The 15,968-nt window shown below is 41.8% G+C and overlaps 1 protein-coding gene across 1 annotated transcript in view; it reads right to left on the reverse strand.

Annotated features, from left to right (window-relative positions):
• The window catches only part of LOC126094777 (myrosinase 1-like), a 74,562-nt gene that overhangs the window by 40,248 nt on the left and 18,346 nt on the right, over nucleotides 1-15,968 (reverse strand). The window contains exons 3-4 of the mRNA XM_049909333.1: nucleotides 2,386-2,520; nucleotides 1,451-1,573 (exon numbers count right to left, since the gene is read on the reverse strand). Coding sequence (XP_049765290.1) covers nucleotides 1,451-1,573; nucleotides 2,386-2,520 — 258 coding nt within the window. The remainder of the gene's footprint in view (nucleotides 1-1,450; nucleotides 1,574-2,385; nucleotides 2,521-15,968) is intronic.

The following is a 15,968-nucleotide window of genomic DNA, read 5'->3' on the forward strand; positions in this document are numbered from 1 at the left end:
ACATTGCTCGAGATTTATGGTGAGTTTCATCCATATTTTCTTTTTGTAAGACATTAACGGCTCGTCTTTCGATTTCCTTTGTCGATTGAAGTACTTTTGTTACGAATTGTGTCATTTTAATCTGTTGGCTTGACAAAATGTTCAGCTACAATTCCATTATGCTTGACTGCGTTAGGGACTCATACACTCGTTACGTATCACTTGGAAACTATTTCGTGCCTAAAAAGAGGAAGTCGTTTACTAGAAGAGCCCCTCTACACACTTTCCATGCATTATGTCAAGCACTCAAGCCCTTTTTCGGACGAACCCGTGTTAACTTTCTGAACCTAGAGGCCAAAGGGGCGTTGAAGTTACATATTGCTTTTCGTTTATCGAACTGCGCATAAATTTGCTGTGTAATACAGTTTTGCTGTCGGTTCGCGTTGAATATAATCAAACGGTAGTCTGAATTTGCTGCAAATTATGTTAGCAGTTAAGTATATCATACCTGCTGCTCTTCAGCAGACACAACAATGCGACAATAATCATTTGGCCCATCATCTGGAAAGACACGGAAAGAAAAATTTTGATTTTGGACATTTTTTGTAAGAGAATTTACTATGTTCTGCACCCGGCTTCGTTGTCTTTATTTCGATTTCGCTGTGGTACTCCAGAGGCCGTGACAGGTTTCACTTCCGCATTAACTTTGTTCTGTGAAATCGAGTGGCTATCAGCATAGCGTCTGTTTAATTATTCCCAGAACAACTCTAACCAATAGGTCTATGGCACCGTCTTAGAAGATATTCACACGGAAGGTCTTTTCCTGCAACCTTTCGCAATGCCACTTTTGGTCATTACCGAGTTTTCTCCCATGTTCGCTATATCAAAACAAAGATCATTTACATGAGAATGCTCTGAAACCACAAAACTGAGCGTTTTCAAGAGACTGATTTTCAGTTTCCTGTTTTGAGTGTTACTGATTCTGCATCAGTCACAAGACTTCTGTACATGAGAATGCAGACTTCTTCAGTAAATTTCACTATGAAATGTTATATTCACATTAGCTTAAAACAGGGTCGCCTTGAAGAAACGTTTCAATTAGTTATCTAACTTAAAGTTACACTGAACGTGACTGGGTGGGTAGTTGTACAGTCTCGGCTGCAAGAATTGGTAAATAATTTCAGGTACGTACCATAAGCAAGCTTTTTTTCCACTACTCTTTCAGCGTCAACACCCCCATCAGGTGCTAGATGGCATTCTGCTATAAAAATTCATCAATGATTTCCATTAAGAGTGATGATACGAAAGATACACTTCACTTGATAATAATGGTGAAATCACAGCGAAACAAAGCTCTTAATGTAAAATTTTCAAACTGTATATTTTCATTTAGACTAGCAGTCGCTACCCTCAAAAGGGATACCATAATGGATGAAACAGTTATCTGACAGTTTCGTTTTGTAAGACTCACCCTATCGCCAAAGTTCTCGAAGAGAATCCGAGCGTACTCGACGAAATAGTCTGCCAGAATGGGGTTCGGCCAGCCGCCAATGTACTGCAGTGCTTGGGGAAGATCCCAGTGGTACATCGTTACCTGCAAAAGAAACGTATCGGGCACAAATCTTCTCCCTGAGGTTATCGTTCAAGTTGTTAATACCGTGGACCTTCCTATGTGGCCAACGAATGTATCGATAATTTCAGTGCTAGTCATGCAAAGCTAGACAGTCCCTATGTCAGCTGCTTTTGAAACCTACAAAATAAATATTGATAAAACATATATTTTTATTACTGTGTGTTGAACTGAAGCTGTGCTTTTATGGCAGTGAAATGCGTGTTATTTAGGTGTATAGTTCAGAAGAAATATCTATCCGAAAATTGTGCTGCACCCTCCAAGAATAATGTAAATAATTAAAAGACTATCAACCATCTTCGTTCAGAATTGTTTGTAAATCGTACTTAAGGCCCCCACTAAGATTGTTTGCTTGCTACAAAAATTCAACGTGACGATGAACGATTTGATTGAAAATACAACATGCTTAATTTTCTTGAACTCGCGTGGGCGTGAAATAACGTTTTTAATGTTGATTTCTTGAAAGTATTGTCAATGCTAGTTTGAGAATACCTCGAACCTCTGGCACAACAATATTAAAAATCATTTATTTATTGCTCAAGAAAAATCTGAAGAAATATTCAGTTGTGAAGCTCATCATACGGGAATTTGCAACTTTACAGCCCGGAGCAGCACTCCCATGGGTATATTTTGTAACAGCATAATAATTACAGCACGCAAATGTTCATTTCTAACAGCAGAGATGACGGATGTCTGGCAGGTACAAAGTGCACATAATATGTATGACAACTAATTACTAAGCGGTATTATTGCAGTCTTGAAGCTGGACTACTCACCAGTGGCTGGATCCCATTTTCCAGCAGCAGATTGATGAGATTGTTGTAGTAGTCCAGACCTGCCTGGTTAATTACATCTGTATCTCCGTTTGGTAGAATTCGAGCCCAGGAAATAGAGAAACGATACACATTTGCCTGGAACAAAAATTTTTGAATAGTGGTTTTGTGGAAGCTAGCATTAATCACTTATATTCGTAAATGCTGTAAAGCACAACTTAAAAATTAATTACGTTTATTATTTTTTTCGAAAAATTTTTATACATATGTATTCAAATTCCACTGCTACTTTAATACTTTTACTTACTGAGGTATGAATATAGTTTTATATTTTCCTTCAAGATACAATTCATATGGACATTCTGCGTCACATTTGTGGGGGTTCTACCATGTCTGAAAACGGTCGGAAACTGTAATTTAGCTAAACTACAGAAAGCTACATTGTTACCAGGTTATTGGGTCCTAACAAAATATTAATTGTTCACCGATATTCTGTAAAGCCACAGCAACTGGTGCTGACGAACAAAAGATCGACTTAGAAAGAAAAGATGTTTGTTTCAGAACGAAATTTTCACTCTGAATCGAAGTGCTCGATGTTATGAAACTTCCTGGAGGATCAAAGCTGCGTGCCGGATCGAGATTCGAATTCGGAACCTTTGCTTTTCGTTGGCAAGTTCTCTACCGACAGAGCTACGCAAGCATGACTCATTGATCCATGCTCACAGCTTTACTTCCGCCAGTACCTCATCTCCTACCTTCTAAACTTCAGAGACGCTCTCGTGCGGAACTTGCAATACTAGCGCTCCTGGAGGAAAAGTTATTGCAGAGACATGGCTTACCTACCGCCTCGGAGATCTAGAGCATTTGCCCGGAAAAGACAAAGGTTTAGAATTCGAAACTCGGTCCTGTACACAGTTTAGATTTGCCAGGGGAAGTGGAGTACTTGCCCGCGAAAGGTAACGGTCCCAGGTTCGATTCTCGGTCCGGGACAGAGTTTCATCTGCCACGAAGTTTCAGGAAAATTGTTACTTACTGTACCACCACCAAAAACATCTTTAGAGACGAAGCGCGAATTTTGCTGGGTTGAGAAAGGCAAACGCCAGTGTCCTTTGCAAAGGAACTAACCCATTATTCAACTTTGGAAAGCCTATATCTACATGCCAATAGAGAGTATAAGTCTCGCTCAGTACAGAGGCGAAGTGGCTATTACTGTAGAGAAATGAAACGTCTACCCACTCTTTAAAACGAGATACGAAACGAGTGAAGGCCTCTCTCAAAATACGTAGAACAGTACCAGTATCCTCTCACTTCTAATTACCTTCACCATCTGTGTAACTATAAAACATCGGACGTATCTTGGTGGCAGCTTGCCTAGGATCTCTGACACCTCAAGGAAGGGAGTCACGAATTCTTAGTTTTTTTCTTCCTCTCCTATATGCCTCAGGTACTTGGTGTACCACTACTGCACGTAGCCTGGTGAAATGTTATGTTTCAAAGTTTCTGCTATTCGTGTAACTGAGGTGGGACTTTATAAGAGCCTGGTGCATGTGAAAAATCGCCTAAATGCTGGCTGGCATTTGGACCCCCCCTCGTTACTCCAAGGGATTTATCCTCCCCCTCCCTCAAACCCTGTCCCGCAACCGGGCTGTGTAACATGCTCAGCTGCTACGATGGGTGCATGTGAACAACTAAAATAGAAAATATATCATGTATCAAAAAAGGACTTTACAGCTTTGAAAATTCGTACAAATTTATTCATAAGACATGCAGACTTGGTGTCATCTTCTCCATCTTGAAGGAAGGTAGATCAGGGTTTGACAGTTTGGTAAGGCATCTCCTAAATGTCCATTTTCCACGTATGTAGATGGACTGAGGTGTGGCAATTGCATGGTCCCCACATTTACTGGTCCTGACACCTCCTGACGTTTTCTTTTGGGGAATCGTCAGCGTTACATTGTTTGTTCCAACCTTACCAGCTTCTCTATCAGAACTCGGAGTTAGAATCTATTCCACAATTGCACAAGTTATACCCGACACGCTGTAGCGAGTTTGGTAAAAAAATCGATATCAGATGGGATATGTGACACATAATCAACGGAGTTCACTTTTAACCTGTTTAGGAATTTGGCAAAAATTCGATGTATTTTTCTATAAAATGACCCAGAATCCATGTAGGTTAAATAAATGAAACAAAATGTGTTTCCAAAGCTGAAAAGCCGTTTTTCATACATCCTACACAGGGTGAAAGGGTATGAGTCATGATATTTCTGTTGGTGACTGACGACGATGTATTTAACAACATTATATCAGTATTTAGGTCATTTGAAGATTCCTAATTACAGTTAATACAATTCGTATGCTTTTAAGTGGGGTAGGACCTCCAACCACATGTCCCAAGACTAGGCCATTAATGTTTATTTTCCAATGGGCAGCAGGTCAGAGGCTGCAGTTTGAATGTGTGGGCGCAAAACAATAGTCTATCCTGACAGGGGTAGTCCATGTAGTGATGCAGTTACATTTGTGAGAAGACTGTTCGAAGCAGAGATAAAATAACCAACGCACTGATGTGCGTACATATTAAGGTACCACATATAAACATATGTGCAATTATACAAGTTACAGCCCGATTAGTAGTGGAACAAGGAGATTAATTCTCGGATCTAGGTAGAAATATTACATCGTAAACCAAAAGTAAGGAAAATATCAGAAATTGATTGAAACAGGCAAGAGAAATTTTGTTTTTTAAAAGATCTCAACTGGTATTAGACAGCAATATGGAAATGTATGTCTGGAAGCAAGTATTGTATGGAAGTGAAACGTGAATAACCGCGAATGCGTAGAAGAAAATTTGTTATTACCGAAGGATGTTAACAAAAGTAATTGATAATGAATAACCGAAAACACAAAAGCAATTTTTTTTCAAGCTCTTTTCAGTCGTGAAATTCACAAGTGAAAATCCGATGAAGCTTTGTGGACATGTGCAGTGGAATGTCTCTGACATGCCCATCGATCGCATCACGTCGCACACTCCAGTCCCGAGCGCACAGCGAGCACTTAAAGAGAGTTAGAATAATGGAATCTCTACATCTACATCTACATTTATAATCCGCAAGCCACCCAACAGTGTGTGGCAGAGGGTACTTTATGTGCCACGGTCATTAACTCTCTTTTCTGTTCCAGTTGCGTATGGTTCGCGGAAGAACGACTGTCTGAAAGCCTCCGTACGTGCTCGAATCTCTCTAATTTTACATTCGTGATCTCCTCGGGAGGTATAAGTAGGGGGAAGCAATATATTCGATACCTCATCCAGAAACGCACCCCCTCGAAAACTGGACAGCAAGCTACACCGCGATGTAGAGCGCCTCTCTTGCAGAGTCTGCCACTTGAGTTTGCTAAACATCTCCGTAACGCTATCACGGTTACCAAATAACCCTGTGACGAAGCGCGCCGCTCTTCTTTGAATCTTCTCCATCTCCTCCGTCAACCCGATCTGGTACGGATCCCACACTGATGAGCAATACTCAAGTACAGGTCGAACGAGTGCTTTGTCAGCCACCTCCTTTGTTGTTGGACTACATTTTCTAAGGACTCTCCCAATGAATCTCAACCTGGCACCCGCCTTACCAACAATAAATTTAATATGATCATTCCACTTCAAATCGTTCCGCACGCATACTCCCAGATATTTTACAGAAGTAGCTGCTACCAGTGTTTGTTCCGCTATCATATAATCATACAATAAAGGATCCTTCTTTCTATGTATTCGCAATACACTACATTTGTCTATGTTAAGGGTCAGTTGCCACTCCCTGCACCAAGTGCCTATCCGCTGCAGATCTTCCTGCAGTTCGCTACAATTTTCTAATGCTGCAACTTCTCTGTATACTAGAGCATCATCCGCAAAAAGCCGCATGGAACTTCCGACACTATCTAATAGGTCATTTATATATTGTGAAAAGCATTGGTCCCTTAACACTCCCCTGTGGCACGCCAGAGGTTACTTTAACGTCTGTAGACGTCTCCCCATTGATAACAACATGCTGTGTTCTGTTTGCTAGAAACTCTTCAATCCAGCCACACAGCTGGTCTGATATTCCGTAGGCTCTTACTTTGTTAATCAGGCGACAGTGCGGAACTGTATTGAACGCCTTCCGGAAGTCAATGAAAATAGCATCTACCTGGGAGCCTGTATCTAATATTTTCTGGGTCTCATGAACAATTCGGAGTAGGTATTAAAATCCATGGAGAAGAAATAAAAACTTTGAGGTTCACCGATGACATTGTAATTCTGTCAGAGACAGCAAAGGACTTGGAAGAGCAGTTGAACGGAATGGACAGTGTATTGAAATGAGGGTATAAGATGAACATCAACAAAAGCAAAATGTACTAGAATTAAGTCGGGTGATGCTGAGGGAATTAAATTAGGAAATGTGACACTTAAAGTAGTAAAGGAGTTTTGCTATTTGGGGAGCAAAATAACTGATGATGATCGAAATAGAGAAGATATAAAATGTAGACTGGCAATGGCAAGGAAAGCGTTTCTGAATAAGAGAAATTTGTTAACATCGAGTATAGATTTAAGTATCAGGAAGTCATTTCTGAAAGTATTTGTATGGAGTGTAGCCATGTATGGAAGTGAAACATGGACGATAAATAGTTTGGACAGGAAGAGAATAGAAGCTTTCGAAATGTTGTGCTACAGAAGAGTGCTGAAGATTAGATGTGTAGATCACATAACTAATGAGGAAGTATTGAATAGGATTGGGGAGAAGAGGTGGCACAACTTGACCAGAAGAAGGGATCGGTTGGTAGGACATGTTCTGAGGCATCAAGGGATCGCCAATTTAGTATTGGAGGGCAGCGTGGAGGGTAAAAATCGTAGGGGGAGACCAAGAGATGAATACACTAAGCAGATTCAAAAGGATGTAGGTAGCAGTAGGTACTGGGAGATGAAGAAGCTTGCACAGGATAGAGTAGCATGGAGAGCTGCATCAAACCAGTCTCAGGACTGAAGACCGCAACAACAACAACATGAACAAATAAAGCAAGTTGGGTCTCATACGATCGCTGTTTCCGGAATCCATGTTGATTCCTACAGAGTAGATTCTGGGTTTCCAAAAACGACATGATACACGAGCAAAAAACATGTTCTAAAATTCTACAACAGATCGACGTCAGAGATATAGGTCTATAGTTTTGCGCATCTGCTCGACGACCCTTCTTGAAGACTGGGACTACCTGTGCTCTTTTCCAATCATTTGGAACCTTCCGTTCCTCTAGAGACTGTTAGAAGGGGGGCAAGTTCTTTCGCGTACCCTGTGTAGAATCGGTATCCCGTCAGGTCCAGTGGACTTTCCTCTGTTGAGTGATTCCAGTTGCTTTTCTATTCCTTGGACACTTATTTCGATGTCAGCCATTTTTTCGTTTGTGCGAGGATTTAGAGAAGGAACTGCAGTGCGGTCTTCCTCTGTGAAACAGCTTTGGAAAAAGGTGTTTAGTATTTCAGCTTTACGCGTGTCATCCTCTGTTTCAATGCCATCATCATTCCGGAGTGTCTGGATATGCTGTTTCGAGCCACTTTCTGATTTAACGTAAGACCAGAACTTCCTAGGATTTTCTGTCAAGTCGGTACATAGAATTTTACTTTCGAATTCACTGAACGCTTCGCGCATAGCCCTCCTTACGCTAACTTTGACATCGTTTAGCTTCTGTTTGTCTGAGAGGTTTTGGCTGCGTTTACACTTGGAGTGAAGCTCTCTTTGCTTTCGCAGTAGTTTCCTAACTTTGTTGTTGAACCACGGTGGTTTTTTCCCGCCCTTCACAGTTTTACTCGGCACGTACCTGTCTAAAACGCGTTTTACGATTGCCTTGAACTTTTTCCATAAACGCTCAACATTGTCAGTATCGGAACAGAAATTTTCGTTTTGATCTGTTAGGTAGTCTGAAATCTGCCTTCTATTACTCTTGCTAAACAGATAAACCTTCCTCCCAGCAAGTACTATCATTCTATCTCTTCATGCCGAACTCTGTCTTTTCCATGCAGCCCACAAAACTTAACATGTGTGTATTTCTTCAGGGGCAATGCTCAGCTGCACACTGCAGGTCCAACAAAGACACTCGTGCAGCGTTTTCGATGGGAGGTGTTTGATCACCAACCATTCATCCTGGACTTGACTCCCTCTGAGTTCCATTTCTTGGTTCACATGAACGACTGGCTAGGAGGATAGCATTTTGCCTCAGACAACAAGCTCCAGAGCAGCGCAGGGAATTGGAAGAAAGTACAGGAGGCTGCATTCTAAGACGAGATTATTGCAAAGTTGGTATCACAATAGGACAAATGTCTAAGTCGGAGCGGCGACTAGGTAGTATGTTAGCTAGAAAGTGAAGATAAATGTTGTAAATGCAATATTTTTTTATTTTAATTGTGGTTTCCAGTCCATTTCGCACCGATCGGAGCATGAAAAAATATCTCATGATACGTGAGAAAATCAGTTTACTGTAAACTCTTACGAGAAGACCGTATAGGTAAGTGGATCCTGGTATCCAGGAACAAGGATACAAAATGGAGGAGTGTCTTCTCTCTCCGTCTAGCTCTGAGGAGAAGAAAAAAATATAATATAGTCAGGCGATTTTCTGTCAAGATAATGATTTTAAAGCCGGTATTACGCAGGTTTTAACAGAGTCGCAAAGGGAACCTTTTTATGGCTACTTACAAGTCGCCAACGTCTTCCAAAATACAGTGCCCGGTCACATTAACGTGACCACTTGTTAAACGCCAGAATAACCATATTTTGCGACACGGACCGCTGCGAGACGTACGGGAAGAGAGTAAATGTGGTTATGCAAGGTACCGACAGAGACGTGTGTGATGTCGTCAGTCATACGACCACACCGCCGCCTGAGAGATCGATCCGTCGGATGCGATTCTCTCGATAAACGGAACAGAAGAACGTCTGTGCTAGCCAAAGAGTACACAGCCAGTCGCAGTACTTATGCTCGCCGCGAGTCGCCGCTAGGCCACTTCATGTGTAGCAGGAGTGTAGTGCAGTCGTGCTAGTCTACGGTTCGTAGCCGCGCTTAGTGGTCAGCCAGCGCCGATGATAGTCATCATCTGCAGATCAGTCATTACTGCCCTCGAGTCTTTGTAGCCCAGGTCTCTTCTTCAAATTCACCCGATTCGACATTCAAGATTATTGTTGTTGTGGTCTTCAGTCCTGAGACTGGTTTGATGCAGCTCTCCATGCTACCCTATCCTGTGCAAGTTTCTTCATCTCCCAGTATCTACTGCAACCTACATCCTTCTGAATCTGATTAGTGTACTCATCTTTTGGTCTCCCTCTACGATTTTTACCCTCCACGCTGCCCTCCAATGATAAATTTGTGATCCCTTGATGCCTCAGAACATGCCCTAACAACCGGTCCCTTCCTCTCGTCAAGTTGTGCCACAAACTCCTCTTCTCCCCAATTCTATTCAATACCTCCTCATTAGTTATGTGATCTACACATCTAATCTTCAGCACTCTTCTGTAGCACAACATTTCGAAAGCTTCTATTCTCTTCCTGTCCAAACTATTTATCGTCCATGTTTCACTTCCATACATGGCTACACTCCATACAAATACAGAAATACAGAAACGACTTCCTGACACTTAAATCTATAGTCGAAGTTAACAAATTTCTCTTCTTCAAAAACGCTTTCCTTGCCATTGCCAGTCTACATTTTATATCTTCTCTACTTCGACCATCATCAGTTATTTTGCTCCCCAAATAGCAAAACTCCTTTACTACTTTAAGTGTCTCATTTCCTAATCTAATTCCCTCAGCATTACCCGACTTAATGCGACTACATTCCATTATGTTCGTTTTGCTTTTGTTGATGTTCATCTTATACCCTCCTTTCAATACACAGTCCATTCCATTCAACTGCTCTTCCAAGTGCTTTGCTGTCTCTGACAGAGTTACAATGTCATCAGCGAACCTCAAAGGTTTTATTTCTTCTCCATGTATTTTAATACCTACTCCGAATTTTTCTTTTGTTTCCTTTACTGCTTGCTCAATATACAGATTGAATAACATCGGCGAGAGGCTACAACCCTGTCTCACACCCTTCCCAACCATTGTTTCCCTTTCATGTCCCTTGACTCTTATAATTGCTATCCGGTTTCTGTACAAATTGTAAATAGCCTTTCGCTCCCTGTATTTTACCCCCGCCACCTTTAGAATTTGAAAGAAAGTATTCCAGTCAACATTGTCAAAAGCTTTCTCTAAGTCTACAAATGCTAGAAACGTAGGTTTGCCTTTCCTTAATCTTTCTTCTAAGATAAGTCGTAAGGTCAGTATTGCCTCACGTGTTCCAATATTTCTACGGAATCCAAACTGATCTTCCCCGATGTCGGCTTCTACCAGTTTTTCCATTCGTCTGTAAAGAATTCGTGTTAGTATTTTGCAGCTGTGCCTTATTAAACTGATAGTTCGGTAATTTTCACATCTGTCAACACCTGCTTTCTTTGGGATTGGAATTATTATATTCTTCTTGAAGTCTGAGGGTATTTCGCCTGTCTCATACATCTTCCTCACCAGATTGTAGAGTTTTGTCAGGACTGGCTCTCCCAAGGCCGTCAGTAGTTCTAATGGAATGTTGTCTACTCTAATTCAAGATTACGAGAGATTAATTCGAATGGTTCGAATGGCTCTAAGCACTATGGGACTTAATATCTGAGGTCATCAGTTCCCTAGACTTAGAACTACACCGTAGGACGCCAAAGGGGGGGGGGGGGGGGGGTTCGTTGAGCTCACAATTTTTTATGCCCCCGGCTTTTGCCCAAGTAACTTTCATACTACATAGGCCTATTCCCTTTCAGTTATTGTTTATTGGCTATTTTATGAAACGTTAGTGTCATTATAGTTTATAGAAAATTCCTGCTTTGGAAGAAAAAATAAATAAACTTATTATGGGTCCTACAAACCCCCCCCCCCTCCCTTAGGCCTCCATGCTATAGAAAATTTCCCTTAGTAGGATTTCGTCTTTCTCATCTCTACAACAATGCAAGTTAGTTTCTTGTTGGTTGGTATTCTTGATATTCACAACAATCGGTTTACTTTCAGAGCAAGTGATTGTTGACGTCAGTCAGCTGTTATTTATCTCGTAAACTTGCAGTGAGTTAGTGCAGTTCCCTACTGTTCACACCCATACTTAGAAATGACTAAAAGAATATGTCACTCGTCTTTAGAAAGAGTTCTGAATGGAATTTTAGATGAAGATTCTGACTCAGGGAGTGAAAGTGAATACGAGGATGGTGTTATGGAGTATGATTCAGATCGGGAAAGTGATGTGGATGTTAGAGAAGATAGCGCAGCTTCAGGCAGTGACCATCAGGATGTTATTGTGGCCAAGTCTGGAAGAAGGTACGTAACCACACAGCCTAGAATTCCTCGGAGGTCTGTTGCTAATATAGTAAGAGAGCAGGCAGGAGTAGCTCCAGCTGGTGTTTACCATTCGCCTGGAGAAGCCTTGAAGTTACTTCTTACGCCTGACATCATGGATGTTATAGTAAAACATTCAAATGAAGAGGCAGTTAGGTGAAATGCTACTTTGACTAATGAGAAAGAATTGTATGCCTTTATAGGAATCCTGATACTTATTGGAGCAAATAAGGACACTTCTGTCAGTGTACACGATCTTTCGTCAGATATAATGGGTCGGCCAAGGGTATTATGGCAAGAGAACGTTTCAAGGAACTTACTGCAATCATAAGGTTTGATGACAAAAGCACCCGCCAGCTAAGAAGGGAAGCAGACAAGTTCACAGCAATCCGTGATGTTTTCAACAAAGTGAATGATAGGTTTCCACTATTGTATAAACCAGGGGTCCACCTCACCATTGATCAGATGCTCAGCTGGTTTAGAGGGCACTGCCCCTTCAAAGTATTTATGGAGGACAAACCGGGCAAGTATGGCATCCTTATACGCATGATGTCCGATGCAGTTGACAGATACGTCTTGAATATGGAACCCTATGCAGTTAATGTTCAGAATTGGTCGAAAGAAGAAAGGGGTTCAGCAGCTGTCATCAAACGTCTGGTAGCACCTGTGAAAAATACTGGTCGAAATATTACTCTAGACCGATACTACACAACGGTGGATTTGGCGGAAGAGTTACACCAAGACTACAAAGTTACTACAGTAGGAACACTCCAGTCAAACAGGTTGCATATTCCGGACATAATGAAGAACACGTCAAATCGAGAGCTATATTCATCAATGTTCCACAGACCCATCAACAGGTAGACCTCCAGTAACTTTGGTGTCCTACATAGCAAAAACGAAACCAAGTAAAAACTTACTGATGTTGTCAACAATGCACCAAGATAAAGGCACTGTTGGAGGAGAGATGAATACAACCGAGATAAATGCATATTATAATTCCACTAAAGGTGGAATTGATACCATTCATCAAATGGTGGGTATGTACACCTGCAAGAGGGGAACAAAGAGGTTGCCTCTATCTGTATCTTACTCTCTCATCGACATTTGTGCTATCAATGCAACCACCATATTCATTCAGCAACATCCAAGATGGAATGAAAAGAAACACAACAAATGGAAACTTTATCTTCTGTAAGCTGGGATGGAACTAGTGAAATTGCAGGTAGAAGAAAGAAGTGCCAATGCAAGAGGGTTATGTAACCAAATTGTTCAATCAATGGAGACTATTCTACAAAAGAAAATCAAAGAAGTGACAACAGAAGCACGTCAGCCTCCTCCAGGGAAAGGTTGGTGCCATATTTCTGTATGAGAATCTAAAACAAAGAAGCAGAAGTACAACAATCTAACTGAACCAAAACAGTATTGTGGACAGTATGATAAACATGTGTGTAACACACATTCAGAAAAAATTGTGAAGTTTGTCTCTTGCCTTGAAGTTGAGGACTCAGAGTAGTCTATTGTATGTGAACACATCTGTATTTTGTATTGTAATATGTCAATTTTTTATTCACTCAATCCAATAATTATAACAATTAACAACATTTATAAACCGATGCCTTAGTTAAAATACATAAACCATTTTGAAAGTCGTAATTTTTCCGTCAGTAAACTTATTTAATACCTGTGAGCCCGCCGAACCCCCCCTTAGGCATACAAGTTAGAAAAAAAGGCTTGGGCGTCCTAGGGTTAAACCTAACTAACCTAAGGACATCACACAAATCCATGCCAGAGGCAAGATTCGAACCTGCGACCGTAGCAGCAGCACGGTTCCAGACTAAAGCCCCTAGAACCGCTCGGCCACAGCGGCCAACTAGAGATTAATTCGTCGCTGCAAGATTTGTGACTTGTAAATTATGTCATTCTACAGACGGTGGACGACAGATCACCATCAATCTCCGCTGCCACGTTCTATCTTAACTGCAAATCAGCGGGTGCCGCGAGATAGTCGTACACAACGGCCAACCCTATACCTGTTCCGAGTGCTCCAAAGAAGACCACCTCAGAACTGAGTGTCTTTAGCCACGCATCACGCAACTGTCAGCCGCTATTGTAGCGCCTCCGACTCTGTTTTACCGACCACTTACGCATCGGCGTAAGTCCATGGACTTTAATACCTACTCCGAACTTTTCTTTTGTTTCCTTTACTGCTTGCTCAATATACATATTGAATAACATCGGGGAGAGGCTACAACCCTGTCTCACTCCCTTCCCAACCACTGCTTCCCTTTCATGTCCCTTGACTCTTATAACTACCATCTGGTTTCTGTACAAATTGTAATTAGCCTTTCGCTCCCTGTATTTTACCCCTGCCACCTTTAGAATTTGAAAGAGAGTATTCCAGTCAACATTGTCAAAAGCTTTCTCTAAGTCTACAAATGCTAGAAACGTAGGTTTGCCTTTCCTTAATCTTTCTTCTAAGGTAAGGCGTAAGGTCAGTATTGCCTCACGTGTCCCAACATTTCTACGGAATCCAAACTGATCTTCCCCGAGGTCGACTTCTACCAGATTTCCATTCGTCTATAAAGAAGTCTCGTTAGTATTTTGCAGCTGTGACTTATTAAACTGATAGTTTGGTAAATTTCACATCTGTCAACACCTGCTTTCTTTGGGGTTGGAATTATTATATTCTTCTTGAAGTCTGAGGGTATGTCGCCTGTCTCATACATCTTGCTCACCAGATTGTAGAGTTTTGTCATGACTGGCTCCCCCACGGCCGTCAGTAGTTCTAATGGAATGTTGTCTACTCCCGGGGCCTTGTTTAGCCTGAGGTCTTTCAGCGCTCTGTCAAACTCTTCACGCAGTATCGTATCTCCCATTTCAGCTTCATCTACATCCTCTTCCATTTCCTTAAAATTGTCCTCAAGTACATCGCCCTTGTATAGACCGTCTATATACTAATCCCACCTTTCTGCTTTCCCTTCTTTGCTTAGATCTGGGTTTCCATCTGAGCTCTTCATATTCATACAAGTGGTTCTTTTTTCTCCAAAGGTCTCTTTAATTTTCCTGTAGGCAGTAACTATCTTATCCCTAGTGAGATAAGCCTCTACATCCTTACATTTGTCCTCTAGGCATACCTGCTTAACAGTTTTGCACTTCCTGTCGATCTCATTTTTGAGACGTTTGTATTCCTTTTTGCCTGCTTCATTTACTGCATTTTTATATTTTCTCCTTTCATCAATTAAATTCAATATTTCTTCTGTTACCCAAAGATTTCTACCAGCCCTCGTCTTTTTACCTACTTGATTCTCTGCTGCCTTCACTACTTCATCCCTCAGAGCTACCCATTCTTCTTCTACTGTATTTCTTTCCCTCGTTCCTGTGAATTGTTCCCTTATGCTCTCCCTGAAGCTCTCTACAACCTCTGGTTTAGTCAGTTTATGAAGGTCCCATCTTCTTAAATTCCCACCTTTCTGCAGTTTCTTCAGTTTTAATCTATAGTGCATAACCAATAGATTGTGGTCAGAGTCCACATCTGCCCCTGGAAATGTCTTATTGCAGTTACTGCAGACGGGGACCTAATTGCGACGACAATAAAGCCGTCAGGTGGCGTATGGCGAGACTCTCCGCTGCTTCGCCCCTCTTCACCCTCCGCTGATGGAGTTTCCCTCCATGGCGGGGCACGATTCCAAACATACCGAATAGCAACGATCAACTCTAAGAATATTAGCTACCGCGTGAAAATTCATCTACTGCGAGAGATGATATGGGCGTCGTACGTCGATATAGCCCAGCTACAGGAAGTAAACTTGGCCACACTTCCGGTCGTCGCGGGATATAACACTTATCCTTCTCCAGGGACATGGCGTAGCCATCTATGCAAATACAGAGATTATAAATACAATTTCTATATCTCTTTGGTAATAATGTAAATGGAAATGGAAATGATCGTTTGGCGTCATTGGCGTCCGGCCGCCTTGGTGCAGGTCTTATTACATTCGACGCCACATTTGGCGACATGCGCGCCAGTTGGGGATGAAATGATGAAGACAGCACAACACCCAGTCCCTGAGCGGGGAAAACCCCGACCAAGCCGGGAATCGAACTCGGGCCCATAGGAGGGCAATCCGTCACGCTGACCACTCAGCTATCGGGGCGGACAT

Source organism: Schistocerca cancellata, chromosome 8, assembly GCF_023864275.1.
Source record: "Schistocerca cancellata isolate TAMUIC-IGC-003103 chromosome 8, iqSchCanc2.1, whole genome shotgun sequence".
Classification (NCBI taxonomy): domain Eukaryota; kingdom Metazoa; phylum Arthropoda; class Insecta; order Orthoptera; family Acrididae; genus Schistocerca; species Schistocerca cancellata.